This window comes from Vespa crabro, chromosome 2 (assembly GCF_910589235.1).
Source record: "Vespa crabro chromosome 2, iyVesCrab1.2, whole genome shotgun sequence".
In the NCBI taxonomy this organism is placed as follows: Eukaryota; Metazoa; Arthropoda; class Insecta; order Hymenoptera; family Vespidae; genus Vespa; species Vespa crabro.
This window is the reverse complement of record NC_060956.1, coordinates 17182703-17209393: the sequence shown is the minus strand read 5'-3', so window position 1 is coordinate 17209393 and position 26691 is coordinate 17182703. Positions and strand designations below refer to the sequence as shown.

The following is a 26691-nucleotide window of genomic DNA, read 5'->3' as shown; positions in this document are numbered from 1 at the left end:
AATTTTTTAACAATAAATATATATATACGTATGTATATATACGATATAAAATGAAATGTTAAAAGGATAGAAGAATGCTCGAGTAACTTTCAATTTAAGGCCATTGCATTTTATCAGACACAATAGCACCGTTTCAAAGAACGAGGAATATCGTATTGGCAAGCCAGACGCGTGAAAAGAAACTTCTTCTATCTTGTTCACCGAGGTGCTCGAAATTTGACAGATTTGATGTTGCTACGACGACGTCGTAGTCGTTGGAAATTCATTTTACATGTTTTCATGACCACGTCACCGTGGACCGATCGATCTTCTGGTTAGGCGAATTGACAAATAAACGTATCGACGAAAGAATGAGCGTGATCGCGTCGAATTTTCGTATCTTTATCATATTCATCCTTCTTTTAAGGTTCGATGGATGGGATAGAGTATAATAATTTTCGAAAAGCCTTTATGCTCAAGAAATTTATATTTCATGAAAACACATCAATAAAAGCATCGTTGTATACTCTTAGACGTGATCGAAATAACACTCTAATTATTAACATTAATTAATTATTCTCCGAACATCCGATACATTTCTAAAGAACAAGGTTGTCCTATATAATTTACGTGGTTATAATTTTATCCCCGTATAATCGGAATATCGATCGACGTTCTTTAAGTTGACTTTGTAACTAATTCTGACAGAGAAGTGACCTATCTTTGAATTTTAATCCGTTTAAATATAGATCGTACTAGGAGATCATTCATTAGAACGACCTCGTTACGTAACGAATATGTCGGAATAAAACCAATTATGCATGTACCAAATTAAAAGGAAATAAGGATAGAAAAATCGATGCCTGTACATGCTCTAATAAGATCTTTCTCGATCACTTTATATCGTTTTATCGAAGATTGATAATTAATTTCATTAGACGTATTTACGTACTTACTTGCACGTTTGTATGTACATGTAGTCAATTCCGAAATCTTGACAGAATGAATTAGCTTTCGTATTGATAATAAAAGGTTTTTTTTCTTTTTTTAAGTAAACCCAACGAATTTATAAGGATCGCAGATTAAAACTTCGAACGAAGGAAAAGGAAAACACTAAATTGCTGGATTGATTCGATCCACGCATCTCTCTCGTATACAGTTCTATTGAAAAAGATTGACGTAATTGCCTACGAACATGCAGAACGAAGTTCCGGAAGAGTTATTTCCTACTAAAGGATGATGATTAATGAGAAATCGTACTACGTATAAATCGTAATATTAAATCTTATAAAATAATATCTGTAAAGTTGGAACATAGAAATTCATTATTTCTCGTAGAAATCTAACAAAGTAATTCCCTAATGTCATGTCAAGTATAGTCGAGAATAGTGACGTTGAGATTAAGAGGATCGTTCTATGACAAAGCCAAATTTTGATTACAAATGCGAAGCGACGCGTCTCTCTGATTGAAACGATAAGAAACGAAATTCCTAAGATTATTATGACTTATCGTTAATTCGACGAACTAGAGCTCTATGCTAATTGATATTACAGAATTTCCTTCGAGTATGCGTACGCATTTCAACGCGTAGATATCGGTTTGGAAATATATGTAGTTACCTCTATCGTAAAATGGCTAACTACGAGGAGACATAATCGGGATGAATGACGCTCGTTAATGTATTCGTTAGTATGCAAAGTGGATAACGAAAATCACCGCTATCGAAAACCATTCTCTATCTTTTTTATTTTATTTATCGTTCAATTCCTGATTTTATCTCATTTAATTCGTATTTATCTTTCCATTATGTTCACACAAAATCAAAGATTTCACAAAAGTCGTTATGTCAGCACCATAGTAACGCGTATAGTCATTACTTTGTTTATCGATCAATTATAAAAGACTTATTTAATCGAATCCTGACGCACGTTGTCCTTTTTTTTTGTTTTTCTTCTTCACTAAATAGGCGCTATGTATTCACCGAAATTACATCTGCGAGATTATTTCGACATTGCAGCCTTCATTCTCATCCGCTTTGTTCCATTATACGATTTAAAACGATTCGATTTAATTACATTCTGGAACCAATCGATATACATACGTAGGTACATTATATCGAACGATACAATGTTCGTGAAAGATTATGAGAGGCGATTTGCAACAACGTTAAGTATATTACGCAGGCCCAAAGCGATCACTCGAAGCTATAATGCCGAGAATATGTTACGTGTATTTAATATTATCCAAATAAAGACATTTGAATCAATGACGAATGGAAAACACTTGTACATTGAAAATGTCGATATTCGAACTCGAGTTTTCCTTTTGATACGCGACGTATCGATTTAATTTGAATTTACATGGCCACCATATTCGAAATCCCTATTGGTTCGAAATATCAGGCGTGAGGTAATACCTACGGATGTCCTTTTGAATTCTCTCCTATTGACTATTTAAATAAATGCGAATGGTTTTCCATGTGACGTGTTTCGTTCTCTCGGCGAACAATGTATTCAGATTAAAATAAAAACTCAGAATAAAAATTTTTCACGTCGATCGTTGCGCGAAAAATAGGTATCTATTACGTTACGAAATAAAAATATAAAGATAGAATCCAAAGGGCAAATGAATATTCGAATACCTTCGAGTTCTAAGACTACGGTAATTTATCAGGCAGTTTGACGTGTCTATTAACCTTTCTCCCACGGTAGAGCCTAATTTCCGATAACATGGACTCCTCTAGTAAACTCTCTCTTTCTATCTCTCTCGATCTTCCCTTCTCTTTTCTACACACACACACACACACACACACACACATACACAGCTCTCTCGCCCTTTCGACCCCACTCGTCGACATCGCTAGCAGCCCTTCCGTTTCCTGCAACTCCACCAAGAAATTCTCCGTTCTTTCTTAATAACCACTTTCCTCATCACTCTATTTCGCAAACACCTCCTTCCTCCTTGTACCGACGATTCCGTTATCGTCCCACTTAGTTCGTCCGATTACTAGTACGGTCTTCTTTCTTTCGTTGATGAAACTTTCGAAACGAGCGTGAAAAATATCAAATAGAACGTCCATTGTCCGAAATAACGCAGAGGCATTTCCGATAAATGGATTTTTGGAGAATCGATGAACTGAAGAAAAAAAAAAAAAAAAAGGAAAGAAAGAAAAAAATAGTAATAGAGAAAATAGGAACGTATGATAGGAGAATTGAAAGCCTTTTCGATCTGTACAACGATATCTATGTATTAAAGTAATAACGTTGAAAAATACATTTATAAAAATTACAATAATACAAAAGAAAAGAAAACAAAAAAAAATGAAACGCGTCTTTAGAATACAAACGTTATTTAATATTATATTCGACATTAAAGTTGATCGACATTTTACTAACTATAAACTTTGAAGATCAGGCATTAATTCAAAGAAAGGAGAATGAGTGGTGGTGAGTCGTGCAAAGCCAAGGGATAACGAATTACATCTCGAAAGAAGTAAGCGAAAGAACAGCACGTTTCTTGGTCGGTAGATCTCAAGGAAAATCTTCGTTCGTCCGCCAGTCACGTTCTCCATGAAAATCCCAAAAGATCGAGAGGCTCCTGCAAAAACGAGACTCTCTCTCTCTCTCTCTCTCTCTCTCTCTCTCTCTCTCTTTCTCTCTTTCTCTCGGTTCTAGTAGCTCTCGTAGCTAGTAGGCGTACTCTTCCTCTGAGGATTAATTTCATGGAATCTCACGAGAGTGTGGCTGGCATGTACCGTTGGTAATACCATCGAAGGAGGAAGAACGTCGGACAACGGGATAGTATTATAGAAAAATATGCGAGGAAATTTTGCATGACAGCTCTTTATTGTCGAGAGAAATGCCTCGACCGCCTTTATTATTGCGTCCCTGGTATAGGAGGCCGTTTCCCTCTTCTGTCGCTATTACTCAGGCTGTCATAACGAAACCAGGAAACAAGTTGAAATATGCACTCTCCGGGCGGACACCTCTTTGTAACCCGCTTAAAATACGCGTTGGAAATACGCGACGAAGTCGTAAACGAGGGAATCACTGGCCTAACATAGCCTGCCTCTTTGTTACCACCTCTCGACTATTCGACCGTTCGTTCTCATTTATACATATATAACTAACGATCCAACCCCTTTCACCTTTTCTGCTTTTGATTCTCATAAAAATTACAACGAACTCTTGTTATCTTTCCACGTTCATACGATGCCGTAAGACTTTTAATAGGTCTTATCTAACACGATTTTTTAAAGAAGTCATTATATGTCGTCCTTTTCTTATGAAATTTAACGAACCTTTCATTTCGATTCGATATTTTTAAAGAGCAACCATTCGCCATTTGACATGCCCTAAGAAATACGGAACAAACTGACGAGATAAGAATAATTCAAATCTTTTTCTTTGTATTTCAAGGATAACGAGATAACGCAGTTAAATACGTATGTTATTCAATAATATATGTCAGTTTTACGTTTTTTATGTATAACACATATATAAAAGTAGAAAAGGAAGACATAGAGATACAGCAAGACGTGGTAATTTCTTACTATCATAGAAACAAAGTGGCGGAATATCTCGTAGGATTTCTTTCGCGAGGATCTTCCTTCTCTTCCTTCTATGCCATGCGACGTGCTGAGGTCCTCGAAGACAACGCTGGCGCGAAGATGAAAAAGAAAAAAAAGAGAAAAGAGCAGAGGGCGGAGAGGCAATGAAAAAGTACTAGGTAGAACGCGTAAGCTAGAGCTTTGCGTCCTGATATATGCAGGCCATTAGGCGACATTGGTGTATGCGTCATTCCTAGTACCAAAAGAGCTGGGAACTCTTTCTCTTTTCTTCTTCTTTTCCTCTTCTTTTTCGAGAATAAGTTCACTGCCCGCGAATAGTTCCTCTTATCATCCTTTACCGCAAACGAACCTCATTTGTCATTAGTAATTGTACCAGAGACATTTCTTAAATTTACAAATTATATCGCTGTTTAATATGCGAATAAGTTACATCGTTCGTGTCAAGAAACGTTGAACGATACGAAAATCAATATTTTCCAATATTTTTAAAATCGGTTTTTTTTGTCCTTTTTTTTGTTCGGACGATCGTTAAAATGTCAAACGAGACGAAATATAAACGAACGCTTCGTTATATCTTTTGTAAAAGTTCATAACGTCAATACATACGTTATATACAATATATCGTATATAATACACAAACTCGTAGAATTAATTGGCGGTCATATCTCTTTTGGTCGATCGAAAGAAGTTTTTGTATAACTGATGGTAAGCCACGAGTCCACTTTCATCGTTCTATTTAAACGTATGGACTAATAACCCGAATGTTCTATATAGAATTGCTTATGCCAATTCTTACGTTCTTAATGCCATGCTTTAACCCTTTGGCTACGATGAATTTTAATAAAATAAAAAAAAAAAATAAATAAATAAATAAAAGGAACAAAAAAACACATCGTTGTAATCGTTGTTACATGTCAAACGGACACGTCGTTTATTCATATCCAGTTGATTGCTATATGACATGTCGCAATATATAATATTTTCAATGTTATATCAATTTAGTAAAATAATAAAAGCATTGTTTCGAAAAAAATTTATTGGATATACATGTCTATTCTTATATATATATATATATATATATATATATATATATATATATATATATATATATATTAATTAGATATGTGAGAGAAGGTAATAGAATTTCGTAGTCAAAGGACTAACGTTTGAATCAATGTATCACAAGGGACTCCACGCAATAGGAACTTCATCTTTCATCCATCGAAGCTGCTTTCTGTTCGATTAGCATGTAACTTGTGTCGTAGCCTGAAACGCTTTTCCTATGTTCCGAGACGAGCAAATATACTATCGAACCTTGATTAATATTACGTTCTACTTGCTTGCATTGACTGATCGAAGCGTAAAAAAGAAAAGAAAAGATAAGAAAAGAAAAGATAAGAAAAGAGGAAAGGAAAATGAGTAGAGAATTCTTCGATATTGATGATAAAGAAGAATTTTCTGTTATTTTCATTTTTCTTTTATTTGCTATAATTTTTTCTTTTTTCTTTCTTTTTTTGTTTTCTTTTTTTTTTCAAAGAAACCGTGGCAACCACAACAGAAAGAAAGATATTAACTTTTGAGCCTGCTACAGGTTTTCCGTTTTGTAGAAAGAAGAAACCATAAATATAAGTTCATAGAAAAACTTATTTCCTTTGATGAATATCCTATAGCGAAATCGTAGAAAACTGTCGCTCATTTTCCCTAAGCCCTTCAAACGACATAATCCCTATAAGATATTACGTACTTTTACGTAGACAAGTACATATATAAGCTGGTAACATGAATCTGAGACCTTACATCAGTCATTTATATGTATGATACCATATATGAACCCATGTTTAAATATTATATCTATACTTGCATACGTGAAGTTATAAAAACCAAAGAACTAATCCTGGATTATTACAAGTCGAGAGACAGAAGTGAATTATGCGCTGGCATGTGTTTGTAATAACGTTAAAAAGAATCTCGTTTGCTGGCGATCCCAAGCGTGGAAAAGGTTGGTTGGTTTGCGAGCGAGTTACGTGATTTAAATATTTATGCAAACGCATCGAAGAGACATCGAATTTCGTTCCGTCGAAACGATGTCATCGTATTTTCGCAAGAAGAACGAACAAATTTGAAAATTCGAATAATTCCCATATACGCACCTATGTATATACGAGAGCTTTTAATGAAATAACGTAAATCGTTATCATTGAAATTTTCTCTCTCTTTCTATCTTTCTCTCTCTCTCTCTCTCTCTCTCTCTCTCTCTCTCTCTCTCTCTCTCTCTACCTACCTACCTATCTATCTATCTCTATATTTTTTTCTGTTTTTACAACGAGATAAACTTTACCATGTCGATAAAATATAAAGCACAAAGATAAAATATACGCGATATATTTATAAATGAAATCTTACGCGAGGAAGATGTCCTGGTGTCAGAAGTAAATGACGAAAAAGGAAAAGGAAACGACGGAACGAGAAAATTTCTACGTGAAATTAACTTGCGTTACATAATAGACAGGACAAAATTGACCTATGTTTTTCTACTCCTTGCAATATTCCTCTCATTAGCTCATTCCCTTTTTGCATAATTCCCTTTTTACCTTAGCACGACTATCCGTCCCCTGTACTTTTGCAGGACGTACCGAACGAAGTTCCATTACCTAAGGGCTGTATATTTTAGCACGTTCTTACTTTTCTTATGACAACGTGAATAACGATCCGAAGCTCCAAAGTCGTATCTCCTTCGTAGGCCGGTATTTTATAAAAGAAAACGAAATAAAACTATCTGAGTTCATCTCGTGCACTTGCACTGTGATCGAGATTCTTTGCATATCTATATGGAGAAAAAGAGTTTTGCCGTAAAGGAAAGCGATGGAACAAAGAGAAAAGGAAAAGGAGAAAGAAACAGACAAAAAGAAAGAGAGAGATAGAGGCAAAGAGAGGAAAGGAAAAGAGCCATGAAATAAACGTGACTTTAATATCGCTCGTGATAACTTTGCGAAATAAGAGACAATTCAAATCGTTAGTAATCGGTATTGTATTATACTTTTCAAGCAGACAATATTTTCGATAATGTAATAATAATAATAATAATAACAATAACAATAACAATAACAATAACAATAACAATAACAATAACAATAACAATAATAATAATAATAATAATAATAATAATAATAAAATAAGAACGCTTAAGAATATTATAACAATAACGTTGGAACTCGATAATAAAATTAAAGGCAGATACAATAAATCAAACGATTCTATTACGTTCTACATGTATATATGCATATTTACTCTTTGAATTACAAAGACGGTTCTGTGCAAAGATTACAAATTTGCTAACAAAATATTTACCCATTGCACTCTCGATGTCTACTTTTACGTTAACATGTTGGATAGTGAAAATCGAAGAAGATTTGTCCAAAGCGAACAGACGTAAGTATATATACCTACACACACAACCACATACACACACATACACATACACTGACATATCTACACGTTTTTCTTCAGTGGATTTGTAATGGTGAACGTCCACCAAGTAGATACAAAGAAGATCGGAGGCGCCGGGTTGTCTAAGAGGAACGAAACGAAACTTGGTAGAAAGAGAGCAGCAAGGAGAAGGGATGAGGAAGGTGGAGACAAACACGAAGGATCTTCACGTTTTCGGGGACGATGGCACCGCCCTGAACATCGTCTCTGTCGACCTCTTTCTCTTTCTTTCTCTCTCTCTCTCTCTCTCTTTCTCTTTCTTTCTCTCTCTCTCTCTCTCTCTTTCTCTCTCTCTCTCTCTCTTGCGAAGAGGATTTTCGACATCGGTGTACAGTACGATGCGTCTTCCACGAAATTACACGGGCAGGTCATTTCCTCCTCGAGACATTTCCTCAATTTGAAGCATTCGCTTTCTGGATGTCGGAGACACACACATATGTACATATACAAAGAGAGATAGATAGATAGATAGATAGAGAGAGAGAGAGAGAGAGAGAGAGAGAGATGGAGAGAGGATGCATAACGTGTAGAAAGAAGCTCCTCCATCGTATTTACTCAGCACAGTCGACTGACTTCTACTCGTTCACTTTTCTCTTTTCTTCTCTTCTGTTTCCTTCACACCACAACTCTCTCTCTCTCTCTCTCTCTCTCTCTCTCTCTCTCTCTCTCTGTCTCTGTCGCTCTCTCTCTCTCTCTATCTCTTTCTCTCTTAGAGGAAGAGGATGACCTCCGAGAATGAAAAAAAAAAAGTCGACAGGTCAAGACTTAAATATTTTATTATGGGTCATCTTGTCGTAAATTTTTATTTATTGAGAAAAATCATTATTTAAAAGACAAGAAAAAGGATAAATGAAAAACTATTGAAGTAGATGCACGTTGATACACAGGAAATGCACTAAACATGAATCACTATATGGACACTTCATGGCAAATCGAGAATCAAATCCAATTTATGGTACATCCTGTAACCCGTCAGCAGTATAGTCCGATCGAAAGTTATAACGAACACAGCGAAATATAGGATACCACCGATCAATGTTTGCTCGGACATCGGAGAATATCGAGTTTGTTCTATGATCGGATTATACCGATCGGTCTATCTAATTATAGTTTGACCTTTTACCAACCGCATTTGCTTCTCTGCTTGTCTACTTTTCTATAGATATCTTTTCCATTAGCAGAATGACGTCATGAGTTTCACGTTATTCAATTCTCGATTTTCAATTCTCAGGATAGTCATTTCCTTCGTTCATCCTACACCCTTGTATATACTATGTATACATATACATATATATATATATGTACATATATATATTTCTTTCTCGCTCGAAACGTTTAAACTTAAAGGCACTTTCCGCTAACTACCTCATTCCCTTTGGAAAGGTACCATAAATAAGAATCCCTTGGGTACTATGCGCGTCCAAAATTTACGTGGTCTGACGTACCGTCACGTTGCAACGGCACTATCACTGTTGCAAACAATGCTCCTTCTTTCTCTCTCTCTCTCTCTCTCTCCTCTCTCTTTCTCTCTATATCCTTCTCCATTAGCGAAACGAGAGTTTAAGCTGCGAGCTTCGAGGATGTACATCATCCGGTCCGCAGAAATAACGTAACTCGGTCAGTTCGTCGCATCGAGTTGATTCCAGGCCCCTCACAACGAGTACTTCTTTAAATCTTCATGGCTTGATCTATCGATCTATTTATCTATCTTTCTATCTATCTATCTATCTATATTTCTATCTATCTATCTATCTATCTATCTATCTATATTTCTATCCATCTATCTATCTATATGATATATATATATATATATATATATATATATATATGCGGTAGCTATTTACGAAGCTTCGTTGAAGATAGTTTCACCAGAGAAAAGAAAATGGTCGAACCTCAACGATACAATACAAGAGGCGATATAAAAATCCTAGCAATAAAAATTTTATATCTCTTTTCTTCTACAAATCTAGACGATACGTTTTTCGTTCACTTTAACGATAACTCGATAAATCTTCTTCGAGAACATTCAGCCGGATCAGTGGCAGCTTGTTTCGGTAGGTTTTCCGTTACGAGCAATCAGTCACCAATAAATTCCAATTTCGTTCGATTTTGTTCGACGTATCGTTCGTTTGGTCAAGTACCGAATTGACGCACGAATATCACGTCAAAAGAGAGAAATGAGAAATAGTTAAAGAAATAAAAAAAAAAAAAAAAAAAAAAGTGAAAGAAAAAAAAGAAAAAAAAAGACAAAAAAGAGAGAGAAGGTAGCCTCGATTTCGTCTTGTTTTCCAACGGAAATGAAGTTTATCCTTAACGGAGGATTAAACAAAAATTCATTCGAACACGATGCAATTAGCTAGTTGAATTCAAAAGCTCAACTTCCAATTCAGCTGCGAGTGGGAAAAGAAGGGTTATTCGCGTCCCACCCCCCCCTCCCTCTCCTCACTCCTCTCGCGCCCCGTGAAAGAACTTTTTCAGTTGGTAAAAAGTTTGAAAAGCAAATGGTATCCGTATGAAACTTTATGAGACTCGTGGTCGCTTAACATCTTCGTTTATATTCCACGACGTTCGAAGGAACGAATAAACGAAATGCTTACGCGTTACGACAAAGGAAATGAGAAAGCTGAGAGACAGATTTATTATAGCCAATAGGGGACAAGGAAAACCCTCGCGCGTGAGAGAGAAAGAGAGAGAGAGAGAAAAAGGGTGGTTGATATTAGACAAGTTTTAAAGTAACGTCATCTCGTATTCAGGATCGAACGGTCGCAGGAAGTACCCCGATGAAAAAAGTTTCCCCGATGCGTGACGGATATTTATTCTAAGTCCGGGATGAAGAATATAAAATCGTTCAGGATAATGTCTCAAAAGTGAAATGGTTAAACAAAATGATATATCGTACTATTCTTTCTCCTACGTTCGACAAGTTCATTCTCTGTCGAAGAACAGATTATAATAAAAATACTGTAAGATAGGCTTATCTTTTTCTTAAAGTTAAAAGGACAGACTTTAGGATACCTATGGAAAATTAGATACCCATTTGAAACGATAAAACGGTTAGATTAATATAATACAAGAAATTCATTTGAAATGACATATAGTTAGGTTAATAAAAATTTGCCTCTGGCATTTTAATATTTTGAAAAAAAAAAGAATATCGTTGAGTTTTAATTTTCTTCAAATAATAATATCTATATATCATAATAGAGTAAATGGCTTTAAAACAAATCAAAGTTGGCATCACGTAAAAATCATTCTCTACGGATTTTAAATTAAAGAACTTGGAGAGGCTTTTCGGCTGAAGAAGACGAGATGCAAAGCTCGATGAATAATTTCTGTGCCGGAAAATTCGGGAAAGAAATTTTCTCGGATCTCGAAAGCCTTTGTTCAAAGAAAAACGATCCCACCTAGGTTTCATGACTGTTGATACTATGAGAAAAAAGAGAGAGAGAGAGAAAGAGAGAGAGAGAGAGAGAGAGAGAGAGAGAGAGAGAGAGACAGACAGATAGACAGACAGAAAGGCAAAAGACGTGAAAGCAGTAGAAAGATGAAGTAGACGAAGGTAGAAGAAATAAAGAATAGAGTAAAAAAAAGATAGAAAAGAGAAGCGACCATTACCGTTTCGTTGCGCTGTGATGCGGAAACGTGTTCGAGCGCGAATCAAGTCGAGCTTTATTTCTCTCACAAAGGACTTCTGTTCGAGGAAGTAACGAAGGCACCATAAAGGATCTTATCATTTTTTTCAACCAAGTCCGTTATGTTGCTCCAAAATCGGTTCCATTCGTTGTCCAATTTTTGACCATTCCAAAAAGTCGAAATCGATTTACCGAACGATTATTATCTAGAAAATTTCAATTTCAATTTCTGTTTTAATTAAAAAATCTTATATCGGATTATCTTACGTTTTTGTTTTGTCAATGATAGATTTTCTTACGTGAACCGTATGATCATTTCAACATCGATAAAATAACTATGGTACCTACGTTTTTATACTATGAAAATAAAAAAGATTGATATTAAACTATTCGTCGTTTCGAATTAACTCAAGCGTTTTGTATTGCCAAAAATGTCACAAATTGTGCACCTTTAATGAGGGAAAATACGGAGAAGCAAATTTTCGTCCGGAACTAACGGTGAACTTCAAACTTCGTTTCCTCGCTAGACACCGAATTAAATCGGTCGCGTCAACTTCCTCACGCGCTGTAATTCGTAGCAACTTGCCAAAAGCGAAATGTCCTTTTACCTCTGTTCCTAGCTCGATATCTCAGAGAATACAATAGTAGTAGTAATAGTAGTAATAGTAGTAGTAGTAGTCGTAGTCGTAGTCGTAGTATAGTAGGTATTAGTAGTAGTAATAATCGTGTAGCAGTCGTAATATAGTAGGTAGTAGTAGTAGTCGTAGTAGTAGTCGTAATATAGTAGATAGTAGTAGTAGTAGTCATAGTAGTAGTCCTGATAACAGTATGTAGCAGTAGTAATAATAGTAGTAGTAAAAACTGTTCACGAGCACCGGAAAATTCTTAAAGCTCCCGTTAACGAAGACGATTAACGTCGAGGCACATTTAAACTATAGAACTTTGCACTTTCACTAAATGGCGGATCGAAGAACTGGTCACGACAAATGACGTTCCGTGTTTAATAAATATGAATTCCTTCTATTAACGCGAGAACGCAACAAGACGATGCGAATGAATATTGTATTTCTCTAAAAGGAACAATAAAAATTTATAAAAATTTAAACAATATAACAATTTAAATAATTTAAACAATATTTAACTTTTTTAAAACCAAACGTTTTCTCCCTTAATTTAATTAAAAGTATTTATTTAATAATATAAAGAATATTATACTATGTCAATACGATATACGGAAAATTATTGAAATTATACGAATATTTGCGTACGCGATTATGTGTTTGAACACGTTTAAAAACCATCATTCTCGTATTCGTTATCATTATTACATGTAAACGTTCATTGGAGAATCTTTCGTTATGTTAACAGATGACTTCATTATGAATAGAAACAAGGTATCTTTGACTATTATAAATTTCTGTACGAACGTAGAACGTTTGAGAGTTCGGTCAGAGTCCTATCATTCCCTGTCTGTCCATCTCTCTCTCTCTTTCTCTCTCTCTCTCTCTCTCTCTCTCTCTCTCTCTCATGGTAAAATACGAAGCAGTGTACAAAAGAGATACGTCCTCTCGTACATTATTGTTTGCCCTTCCAGAGATTGCGGAGGCGGTGACGAAGCTGCCGCTTGAACGAGATGAAGTAACGGAAGTGAGAGAGTAAGAGAGAGAGAGAGAGAGAGAGAGAGAGAGAGAAAGAGAAAGAGAGAAAGAAAGAAAGAGAAATAATATGTGTGTGCGTGTTAGACAGTGTAAAAGAAGACAGAAAGGAAGAAGAGAAGAATCTGACGAAAGAAGAGGAAGAGAAGAGTGGTAACAGTGTCTGAGTGTCTGAAAACGCTGACGACTAGCTCACTTACTCTCGAACGAAGTACCTTTCGTATGAAACGTGGAGGAAACCTTGAGGAGGGATCGAGAAACGAGAAAGAGAGATAGAGAAGAAGTAGATGGAGTCTTTTCGTAGAATTCTTTCATGGAGACTATACTCCACCTACTCTTCTTCTTGTGCGGGCTCGGACAAGCGAGTAATTGCGATCGAAGACACACTCTCTTCTTTCTACCCTCTATCCTCTTCTACGATCTTCCCTCGATATAAGAACGTTACTACCTTCTAAGTTCTTGCCTACTTATATTTGTCCTATACCTATATACGTATATAGGTATATAGGTATATAGGTATGTGAGTACTTACATATTTACTTATTTTCCTTCTCCATTTATTTCTAACATGATCGAGTAACGTACGAGTACATATTTGTGCATAACAAATCTCTTTCCTCTCTCTCTCTCTCTCTCTCTCTCTCTCTCTCTCTCTCTCTCTCTCTCTCTCTCTTTCTCTCTTTTTCTCTTATTCTTTGACATATAAAAAGAAGACATATAAAAAGACATATAAAAAGAAGACATATAAAAAGAAATAATATCAAAATGAAATATTGTTTCTTTGGTACATACGTTATTCGTTAAAAATTCAATGATTATAAAATGAAATCTCTACTGTACGGTAGATAAGAATTCATTTCGTTCAGATTTCTCTTTCGAATGGTAGCAATCAGAGAATTTATTGTTCGATCAATCGTCTTCCTGTTTCTTCAATAGTCTCTCTCTCTCTCTCTCTCTCTCTCTCTCTCTCTTTCTCTCTCTCTCTCTCTTTCTCTCCCTGTTCTTAAAGACATGGTTCTCAGCGAAGAATGAACGACAATACAAGAAAAAAAAAATAGAGAAGATCGATGTTATTCTTGGCGCGCTCCTTTTCGTCGAGTATGAACGCCATCACAAAAATGGAAGGAGTTAGGTCACACAATCAAGCACATAGGTGAAGCCAACTAAAAACCGTTCCGAGTACAATGTCTTCGTGAGATCCTACGCTTCTACAGGATACGCGTCTGATGCGATTGCACCAACCGCGTAATATCATCTTCATTTTAAAAAAAAAAGAAGGACACAATTCCTTCTGGCAAGCTGGCTATTTCCTTCCTCGAATGTTCAAGAAATAATTCAAGCTACTTCGAGATCCGAATAAATGCGAGCTGTTTTGTTCTTCTCTTTCTCTCTCTCTCTCTCTCTCTCTCTCTCTCTCTCTCTCTTTCGTTCTTATCACTATATCTTCCTTTTCACTTCGGTTTAATGGCGTATGAAACTTTTAGAAACCCTACCACGAAATATATCCGCAAATTGCAACGAAGATTCCTTCCGTCGAATGAATTTAAAATCGTATCGCGATTCTTACGATCTCATTCGTTTCACGAAGAAACAATAATGATAAAGGATAGTTAGTATTTTCTCTCTCTCTCTCTCTCTCTCTCTCTCTCTCTCTCTCTCTCTCTATTTACCTATCTTTCACGGATATTCGATTTACCCTGTTGGAAATGATATTTTCTGTTTGAGACGATATCATGAAACAACCTCCCAAAGCAAACTATTAAATTATTAAATGATAATATGGAAGACCGATCGGATCGTCGATGGATACTCGATGAAAATTGAATTTTGAATGAAACATAAACCATCGTAGAATTATACTGATCCCATAGATATCTTAAAACATTTTCAGGCGCAAATACATTCCAAAAGGTTCGTAGAATTTCGAGCTCATTGTTATGTACGCCCATTCTCTTATTGAAAAGAACACGAAAATAAATTGTTCCTGTTATTGGACAAATTCGTAGAAACGATACCACATCAGTCCTTACAAATACCCTAATAAAATCTCTTTCGGATTGCCACTCCACGCTCTTTTCTCGCTCTTCGACGTGTTCAGACTCCCACGCCTACTTGTTTGTTTTCTATTGGATACTTCGAAAAGAAGTTTATCAATGAAAGGAAAAAAAAAAGGCAAACAAAAAAGAAGAAGAAGAAGAAGAAGATAAAGGAAGAAGAAGCGAAGAATAAACGAAGAAAAATGAAAGGAAAGAGAATTCATTGTTTTCATTCTAAGTTGCAATTAGCTACTTCGCAGCGTCTTATCAAATTTCTTTATATTTTCTAATGTTTTTTCGCGTTTCGCCGTATAAAAATTATTTTCCATCAATTCCCGTTCATTTTCATGCATCTCAAAGATCGTCATAATACTTAAATTTCTACTTGCTTATATTAGATATACCAGGAATAATATTAAAGCGTGTAATACTAGTATATTCACGATGAAGCATAAACTTATTTTATTTTATGGTTGATTATTTTACAAAAGTTATTAACAATGAGAGGATTCGATAGTTTGACAAACTTTACAAAAGGACGATGTAGATGTTCGTTAGAATATCATCAGTTAATTATAATGGAAGGATTATTATGAAAATGAACTTTTACTGTTGATAGTTGTCAGAAAATCGATCCGAACGAATATCTTATAATAATAATTATTCTTTGCTGATATTCGACTTAATTAAGGATCATCTTGTTAAATTAATTATGTTCAAATAAAAATAAAAAATATCCTTAAGCTTTAAAAATAAATGAAGGGCCACGAACATTTCTCCTTTTCTTTCCTTTTCATCTACGATGACGTTATCGTGGCACCACGGTGAATACCGAGCTTCCTGACGATTTGCGGAATTGCAAACGGACGTCCTTTTCACGATGATGCCGACCCTTGAATTTGGCCAACCCTACTATCCTGAAAGGATAACTCGATCGTTCAACGAAGCCTACTCCACAGCATCGACCAAATCCTACCTTTCGCATGTACGTGACTGGCATTGATCGTTGATTCTCAATCCTCCGTTCGCTTTTACTCCAAAAAATTCAACCTTTCCCCTTGTTCACCTTATCCCCGCCGTTACCTCTGATGAACGTTCGATGTTATCATAAATATAGCTCTCCCACCCCCTAACTCGATAAATTTACATTGATTTCAGATAGCAATGGAAAAGTGAAATAGAGTCGATGAAAAGAATCAATTCTCTATATCAAAAAAATAACGTAAATCCATACGCAATATACGCGTATGGTAAATAGAAAAATTTGCATTGAATAATGAAAAAAGAAGGAAAAAAAAAAGAAAAAAGAAAAAGAGAAAAAACCAAAGTCTGTCAAAACAAGAAGAATGTTGATTAATTGCACGGAAATGATTGCAGACGTTTTGAAATATATTCTATCAGAAATTATTATTTCCGAATGATAAAATTACTTCGTAATTGGCTAATACTTTTTTCATCTCATAGCTCATCAAACATTACAGAAGCTAATAATCGGAGTTGAGAGAGCGACGTCCAGAATTTGTATTCTAGAGCACGATCTCCCATACGTTACGAACTCAATTTGCCCATGTAATACGTTTTATTTCGTATCTTCTTCTTGCAATTTTACGTAAGTCACGCGAACGATAGATTTATTTTTCTGTTGCATAGTATCGTTTCAATTAATTTGTAAGCGTCCCACGTAGCAACGAATAAGTACCTACGTATATATCTATTACAAGCTTATTCTTAGGGACATTTAATTCTCTACTAGCGAGTTCCTTAACAAGATCCAGCCAATTTCTTGCTGTTACTTTTTTACGTACCTCGAAGCAATTCTTACTTTATTTTTTTGTCTGTAACAGTGTCTCTCAACCTATGGGCAGCTTCACGATATTGGGCCGCGTTAAATTTTTAATGGACCGCGAAATTATAGCTACTACCTTACGCGAATGCGAGGAAAGTGGAAAAGAATTGTAAGATATTTTCAGAAAGTTTCTCGTGGAATGTTCTTGTGAGTTCGCAGAAAATACCGCAGTAACAGAAGGTGTCTGTAAAGTAATATACAGGTAGATTCCAGTCTACTAGCTTTTTAAAAATTTAATATAACAGTAGCGAACATTTCAACCGCGGTAACATTGCAAACAAATGTATTGGCTCGCACGGAAAAATGTTCTAAAAACGTTTGCTTATAAAAATCTAATTATTTCCAACGTAAAATTTTTGTTAGATAATGATATTTTATGATCTTTCATATAACGATAATACAGAACGCTTTAATAACATTATTATGTCTATTTAAAGTTAGGTAGATAAACGTCATTTAATATGAACAATTGAAAAGGAACTTGTTTGTTATAAAAAAAAAAGTGCGAAGAAACGATCGTGAGAAACTTGTTAATTATCTGGGGGTTAACTGTACGACTGGAGAAATTCCAATTCGATTAGAAGTAGTTCATGTCCAAAGGTAAAGATGAAAGTTGTTATTTAACCTGAAATTCAGTTACGAAGTTTTGTTTAACCCGATTATAGTTTTCAAGCAGGGAGTTCCTTTTAAGCGCCGGTTTATGTAGACTCATACGTATACAATACCTACGTACGTTCGTATCACTCATAACAATTTCGCATTAAGCAGCTTTGAATAACGAAATTATACCATCAACCATCCTGACAGCATAATTACAAGGAAAAGTTTCGAAGGAATTTTAATTCAATTAGAGAAATCTGCAAGATATCCACACCTCCCCTTTCTCCTTCTCCTTTGTGTCAATCAAATTGAATGAAAAGCATCGGCAAGATTTAATCATAAGTATCACGAATATAATTTTATTAGTATAACGTTCATGTTTCATGCGTCTCGTGGTTCGACATTAATAGAGCACACAATCCTGAGCCTAATTACTATCTCGATAGAGCATGTGCCTAACTCAGAATACCTTGGCATGTTAGCAAAATCATCCTAATCGCTGAAAATGCAAAGATGTTATAGTCTATAGGTGAGAGGATCAGAGAGATTGGGATGCAACGAACGGATCCTGTATGTGTATATGTACATCCTATGAAGAGATAGAGAGAGAGAATGAGAGAGAAAGCGATAGGGAAACCCTTGGAGGGATGGACCGGATTCGATCGCGATGTACTACCATCTCACTTCATCTCTCTCTCTCTCTCTCTCTTGACGCTCTATGCTAGTAATTCAAATTTGCATACTATCAGAAATGCATCGTAGACGGAATCGTGAATAAACCTAACCCATGCGTGTCCGGCCACGTTTGCCATAATAAAGGACGGATTTATGGGCAACTCAGGATTCGTATATTCCTGTCTTCTCCTTGCTAAGCATCTCGAGCCCTATCTTTCTTCGTTCGCTTCTGTCCTCCTTTCTGTCTTTACTATAATCGAGAATATTAGAGACTCCTCTTAGATCCACCTGACCAAAATTAGCACACCAAAATGGCCATCTCTGTGTGTTATCGTGAATTTGCATATCCAGGGTCTTGAGATAGATAGAGAGAGAGAGAAAGAGAGAAACTCGAGGAAAGTAGATAGGTAGAGGGAGATGGGATATTCCTTCAGTTGAAAATCTCCTAGATTACTTGGCTAGAGTACTGGTCTTGCCTATTATGCAATTTGAATAACAAACACAATTATTTTCTATGATGATAATAATCACATTCTCGAGTACATTAACTTTTTTGTCATTATTACATTAAGTTCTCATTCGTTAAATTGATAATTGTAAAACTAAGAACGTGTATACGTCTATTCATATTAAATTAATTATTTATGCATGACGATTTAAATTCCAATGATCGTGGCTATATTCATCGTCGGAAATAATAGCGTTAAACGTAAGCACTAAGAAATATAATAAAGTCGATATATATATATATATCGACTTTCGCAGATATATATATATATATATATATATATATATATCTGCGAAAGTATTTTCAAATGTAAACCAATTAAATACAACACGCGATGAGTGTTCGGTGATCGTTTGCGTGTAAATTCACCGACGTAAATGTCACTGCATCGCCATAATATCATAATGACATAATATATTACACGAGATGAGTCAAATCGAGTGGCAACAAGCGGAAACGTCGCTAAGCGGAAACACAAAGATTAATTTAAAGCGTAATTGTCGATGAAAAGCATTTCTATTAAGCATTTAACGCTCATCGTGATACGATTACGAAATGGATGGCCATTAATCGATGTAGTACGTCGAGCATGAATATCTAAAGAGAATAATGGTTGTTAAACGCTTACATTGAGAAAATCTATTCGCGAAGAAGTCACGTCGTAACTACAAAAAAGAAAATCTCTGATGCAAATCGGTCCTCGTGAACTCATTCAGATTCTCCTCTGTCTTTTTCCCTCACTCCTCTTTTTCAAGACAATCGTACTTTTACGATAAAAACTTTTTTGAATAGACTCGTAGCGAGAAAATGAAAGAGTTTCATATCGTAGCTTTAGAATCGATTACGCGAACAAAAAATTCAACGAAATTTATTGAGAACAGACGCAAGACAAATTTTCTTCTCGTCTGTCTTCTCTCTCTCTCTCTCTCTCTCTCTCTCTCTCGCGTGTTTGTACGAAGTTTAGAAAATCGAGAATAGTTGAGAAATATAAAATAAGTAAATACATATTGGTTCCTGAAAGAAGGGGCGGCTTTCCAAAACACTCAATGTAGAATGACCCGTTCATTTCCTTTGATAGTTTATCTCACATATGTACATATATATATATATATATATATATCAATACAATATCGCATATATGTATCTTATAGGTAGATATATTCTCAGCAACATTTTTTATTCTTTTTCTTTTTTCTTTTTTTTTTAATCCTTTTACATTCATCGATGTTTTTTGTCCTATTTATGCATCGTTCGAAACCAATATTAATATACTTTTATCTAGATGTATGTTTAAATGTAAATATAATATATACTTGCCAACATACATTTTTTTTTTTTTTTATTTAAAAAAAATTCTGTTAAATTTGTCGTTACTTTTTATCGATATTTTATGCATCATTTTAAGCCGATATTAATATATTTTTATCTACATATACGTTTGCATGTAAAGATAATATAACGCAATATCGTACTGGTATTGCTTGAATTGCTTTCGGTCAAAACTTTCGATTTAACTGAGAAAAATTTTCCACTTTCACGTTTCTATTGGGAAAATTTTTATCTCATCCTCCATCATATTATCGCTGTCTTTTCTCTTAAACCAATCTATTTTAATTGAGCTTTGTTAACGATAATCATCGAAAAATATCAAAACGTAGAAAAGAAAATACGTCGTAGACAGAATTTCTTTCCTTGCTGACTTTTGCTTTTTGTGAAATATTCCGAAATTTTCTCAAATATAATTCCAAATACATTGTTGGATATCTTATAGCGTTGAGAAAAGAGCGTCCATTTGCAGGCTGGAACGGACAATTCAAAATCTTGAATTTATGAGGAAACTTTTCTCGCAAAACTTAGAAGAAGATTTCTTTACATCTCTCTCTCTCTCTCTCTCTCTCTCTCTCTCTCTCTCTCTCTCTCTCTCTCTCTCTCTCTCTCTTTCTCTCTTTGTGAATTCTCGAAGGGAATTCATCACCGAAAGAAAGAGAGAAATAAAGAGAGAAATAAAGAGAGAAAGAGAAAGAGGTAGAGGTAGAGGTAGAGATAGAGAGAGAGAGAGAGAGAGAGAGAGAGAAAAGATACCATTATCAAGTACTAGCCACAAATATTCTGAAACCTCCTCCCATTCTCAATCGCGTGCGTTATCAATGATTAATGTGTCGACGCGTCATACGATCGTACATCGCTTACGAATCGAGTCTGGTCGAAACATTGTAAATACTTTTGTTCGTATTATTCAAATTACTTAAAACAATATCAAAAACATAAATCATCTTTTTCTAATAATATTATACGTAAAGATATAGAAGAAATTTTATATCTATTATTTAATTATTATTCTCGAAAATTCTACAAAATCTAAAAGAGTTGTTTATTAAGAAAATTAATTCAAACAAATTAATTAATTCAATTAATTATAAAAATAGTACGCAACTATTTTCGAATATAAGTTATAAGTGAAATCTATTCGGAAATATAATTTAATTCGAATACGTTAGGGAGTAACGATATTTCTTAGTAAGAAATAAAATTTGAAAGATTCCTCGTAAAAATAAGAACTTAGAAAAACCAATATTAGTAATATCCTTGAATTTATATTGAATCGTTTAACGTTAAATGATAAAAATATACCTGAAGAAGAACGAATGATAAAATTCAAAAGAAAGAGAACAGGAGAAATATCGTTTGAATTTATATTATGAGTCAGATCGTCATTTTTAATTCAAAGAGTTTACAATAAGTTGAAATATTTTTACCTTAGTTCATAAACATTTAATCACGATTCGATATTATACATTCGATCATTTCGATTGGTTATCCACAGAAATATATTTGAATTTTCAGATATTATATTTAAAACAGACATGTACGTACTTCGTATGAAATATACATATTCTACAAAAATAAACAAACAAATAAAAATAAAACAAATCCCGCGAAATTGATATATGTTGCTGCTTCGAACATAATTACAGAAGAGTAACGATTGAACGAACAGTTTTTCATCCCTTAGACAAAACCATTTTTATTCCCTTGAATCATCCAAAATCCAATGTAACAAAGGATGGATAAGAGAGAAGAGAAATATCGAAGAAGGGACGAATGGGAACTTCACGAGTATCTCTTGAGAAGGGAAGAATGGACGATTGGCAAACGGAAAGACGCATATCCGTTCGGCTGTGAGCCCTTCAACCGGCCGTTTGATCCAATTTTTCCTCTCTTCTTTGTCACTCCTTCTCCCCTTTACCTCCTCATCTCGTTCCTCTTCTTCTTCAGCATATCGGTCGTAGTTCGTGCATGAAATTTTATCGTAAAACTCGAAAGAGACCAGCATGCTCGATAAATCTTCAATGTGTCGTCCACCTGTAAGGAAACGATAATCGTTCTTTACTAAGTAAGAAAACGTCACAGCTTAAAAAGATGAACAGAGAGAGAGAGAGAGAGAAAAAGAGAGATAGAGAGAGAGAGAGAAAAAAAAGCTACAAGAATCGAACTACAAAACAGTAAGAGCCATCAAAGCATCGTAAACAAGTGCGCATCCTTTATCGTGAATTTTACGATCCGAATGAGGAGCAGAGAAAATAGAATAAGAATTTATTATGCGCTCCCATATAACGTCCCAACCCATTACTCTTATTCCACGTATAAACATACATAGACAAAAATATACACGGAAATATACAGCGAACTCGCTTATTCCTCTCGAGTGAATTCGCTGCACTGATAAATACCTAGAACATTGTAGTTTATGCATATTCTTTCGCCGTACGGTTTTACTACTACCTTCATTTATATTCCTTGCAAAATGACAAAGTCGGGATGCTCGATAGAGAAAGAGAGAGAGAGAGAGAGAGAGAGAGAGAGAGAAAGTCAAGATGGTAAAAGTCTGTACGAGCTTGACTTTTATTCGTTCTCTATCCGTTCGCAAAGTTCAACGAATCCGATCGGCTCTCTTTGATCTCTTCGCGTTTTGCGATCGAAGCAGTAGCACCGGCACGATGCACAGCAAACAGCTGTATTTACAGAAACTACCTTCATATTGGCAAACATTACTGGAAGCAATTAACAAAATCTAGGTCAAAGATTTTCTTTTTCGAAAACTCCAAGTTGATGAGGCCGAGCGTACACTCGAAATAAAACGAATTCCGTTGGATCCAATTCGGAAAATTGGAAGAAAGAAAAGAGAGGTCGTTCTTTCCTTTTTTTTTTCTTTTTTTTTTTTTTGTCGAGAAGAAAAGTGGGGAGAAAATATGTATATACAAATTTTACGAGCCAACGTCGACCACGCCTCTCGTACCTCTCGTTTGTATCATTCGTTTCGTTTCGTTTCGTTTCGTTTCGTTTCGTTTCGTTTCGTTTCGTTTCGTTTCGTTTCGTTCGTTCGTTCGTTCGTTCGTTCGTTTGTTCGTTCGTTCGTTCGATAGATATAACCGTATCTATATCTACGAGAGAGTGAAATATTTCCGTACATTCAAAATGGAAGGTCTAGGCGACAAACGTTCTCCCGAACGTGAACATAGATATGCAGTAGTCAAACGCTACTACTACGATCGATGTCGCTCAAGAAGAATGGTCCTTTGTTTCCTATTCTAAAATAGTAGATGGATCAACGTACCTCGATCGGGATGTATTTTCGATTGATACTTCGTTGTATCCATTGTGCGTTATACCATACGCATAGCACATGGAATAGTGAACGCATGTACCAGCATTTTGGTCATCTGGGAACATGTATGTGCGAGAGAGAGAGAGAGAGAGAGAGAGAGAGAGAGAGAGAAAGAGAGAAAGAAAAAGAGAAAGAGAGTAATCACAAACGCAGACACTCCATACACGTACATATATATACACTTTCGCGATATATCAGCTACTCCCAGGGGCATATATTGGATCGTAAAACGTCATTAGATATTCATTCGTTATTCTCGCTCGATCGGGCAACGGTCTGACTCCCAATGGTGCCGTTTCCTTGATCTTTAAACATCGTTTGCCCACGAGGAACGACCCATAAAGCATCGTTCCGTGGGCGCACGTTCGCAACGTTTCTTTTCCTTTCCTTCTTCCTTTTCGTTTCCCTTCTATTTCGTTTACGTGTCCTCGCTATCTCTATGTCTACCGAAACCTTCGATTTTCATCTTTTTTTTTCTTTCTTCTTTTTTTTCCCCCTTTCTTATTTCTACCCTTTTTCTACTTTGCACTCGTTTTACTCGCACTGGATAAGAACTGAAGATGCAACCCCTCGAAGAATCGATGCAGCTGGCGTATGCAATAAAAAAAAATAGTCGAGTATCAAATGGTCCTTAAGGGCCAACGAACTCAAATCTATGAATCCAAGATTTCTTCGCACCCATTGACGCGACTCAATCGATAGTCGTCTTATCGATAACGGAAACCATTCGAAACGATGTTCGAAATTATAAACGTGTCTTGACTTCGTTGTCGATAAAAAGAAAACGAGAACGAGCACGTACTTCTACGTCGGCGTCTCTTCTTTTATTTTTTTTTTCCCCGACACTCAAATGCGAAATAAAACGACGAAAAGCACTTGTCCCGAGTCGCTGATACTGAAGGATCCTACGAGCGAATTTGGTTCGAACGTTTAAGAGCCACGGCCTCATTAAGTTCTCAGAGGATCGATGAAAATTGAGGAGGATAAGATTCTGTTTCTATCATTACTGTTGCAATCGAATCTATCTCAGTTTTCTTTTTTCTTTTTTCTTTTTTTTTTCTTCTTCTTCTTTTTCTTTCCTCCCTCAAATTTCTTCAAATCTTCGAATAAACCTTAAATTTCTTTTACTTTTCATTCTATCTATCTATCTTTCTATATATCACAATAATATTGCTATTCTTTTCTCGACATTATAATATTTTTCAAACGTCATCGACTCTGAATTTTAATCTTCGGAAAAAATAAGAAAGTTCCTTTTCTTTCGAAAACCCAGAGACGTATTATTCCATTTCACAATGACCTCGTTACTCAATCATTATAAAATCAAATGTTCACTTAAATCTAATTTGTAATAAAGTAACCAACTATATATATGAATTAGATAGATCAATCTAATATGAAGTTTGCTTTTTTTTTGTTTTAGGTAAGGATTCGTTTCGTGTTTGAAAGGACGTTGAGTATCGATGGGAATATTTGAAATGGTAAAATAATTGAAATTTCATAATAAAGTCAAACGTAGCTTTGATTCCTTCTAAAGAAGGTATACCTAGTATAATAGATACATACACACACACACACACATATATATACGATCTGCAAAGAGCATAGCACGTAATACGTCACACGTAAAAGCTGTGACGCTTTTTGTCGTGCAGATGGCAGCCCCAACTCATTCCCGACCACCCCTGTTTCATGTTTTGTTCGACCCCCTCCCTCCTAGTTTATTTCTTGAGCGTAGTCCAGCTTCTATCTTGTTATACGTTGACCTGGAGTTCGCTCGTCATGTCGCTCGTCATGCTTCTCCGTTTTCTTGAGACAGAAAACGTGACTGGACGACGCGACGGAGAGAAACGTTAGAGAAATATTGTATGCCGAACAAAAAATGACTTCTCAGTGCGCTCCCGTATATCTATCTCGATTGAAAGTAAAGAAAATATTTTCGAATGAACAAAACACGTGACTTTATATTTTTCTTTATTTTTTTTCTTTTCTTTTTTTTTTTCCTTTCTTTACACCATCTATATCGCGAATTACGAATTAGAATGATAATTTAGCACTCGGTGAGAATCGATTGGTCGAATGAAAGGAACAAATGATAATGTAACGTCTGGAGAAGAATAGTTCTATAAATCGAAATCGATAAAATGAAAAAAAAATTGGAACGAGACAAAAAAAAAAGGAAAAAAGAGAAAATAAAAGAGAGTGGGGGAAGAAAAACTAGCAAGTGGGTCGATGGCTAGTTTACATAACGGATTTATCTTCGTATCTACAAAGCTATCTCTGTATCTCTCGAATTGCCGTATCGTTTCTCAATCGAGTGAACTATCGATGTTCCACCACTCGACTAACTATTTTATTCTTATCCCATTATGTTCGCCCTCTGAGTTTAAACGATAAATTAAAGTGAATTAATATAACTCGATGCATCTTCGTTTATTGCATCCCTTCTTTATCACACTATCTCTCTCACTCTCTCTTTTTCTCTGTCTCTCTCTGTCTCTCTCTCACTCTCTCTTTTTCTCTGTCTCTCTCTGTCTCTCTCTGTCTCTCTCTGTCTCTCTCTCTCTCTCTCTCTCTCTCTCTCTCTCTCTCTCTCTCTCTCTGTCTGTCTAACCCGTTATAAAATTTATTTATGATACATTTATGAATAATTTAAATGTCCTCCATTCTATCGATCAATCAATCGATTCTCTATCGTATTAAAAAGTTTCAGATAAATAGCGAAAATTTTTATAAAAATTTCATTAATATATCAATATTAAATTTCTACTACATTACGGTAGTAGATTCTCTCTCTCTCTGATTAGACGAATTTATACATATGGAAATCTTCGTCATTTTCACCTACGTCAAATAGCTTCTGAAAATGTAACAATGTATGACTAATTACATTCCATTCTCTTCTTGCAGCGTATTGTAGTATCATCTTCTGCATTGAAAAGTAGAATCTACTATTCTAGCCGAATAATCACTATTAGAACGTAATAATACTCAATTAGATGACATTTCATGAAATGCTAATAATTTTCTTCCTTAT

At 35.3% G+C, this 26691-nt stretch overlaps 2 protein-coding genes across 12 annotated transcripts in view; one reads left to right on the top strand and one right to left on the bottom strand.

Moving 5' to 3' along the window:
* LOC124421915 overlaps nt 1-26691 on the top strand; it is a 330571-nt gene that overhangs the window by 241390 nt on the left and 62490 nt on the right. The gene's annotated exons all lie outside the window — the stretch shown is intronic.
* Nucleotides 1-26691, bottom strand: part of LOC124421923 — a 105308-nt gene that overhangs the window by 36985 nt on the left and 41632 nt on the right. For 10 of the 11 annotated variants that reach the window (XR_006941746.1, XR_006941752.1, XR_006941751.1 and 7 more), the window contains one exon: nt 21738-22351. The exons of the other annotated variant lie outside the window; for it this stretch is intronic. Coding sequence is in view for 1 of the 10 variants with exons in the window: in XM_046957634.1 (XP_046813590.1) it covers nt 22232-22351 (120 nt within the window). In the remaining 9 variants the exon portion in view is untranslated. Of the gene's footprint in view, nt 1-21737; nt 22352-26691 lie in introns of those variants that run through there. 11 annotated transcript variants of the gene reach the window in all.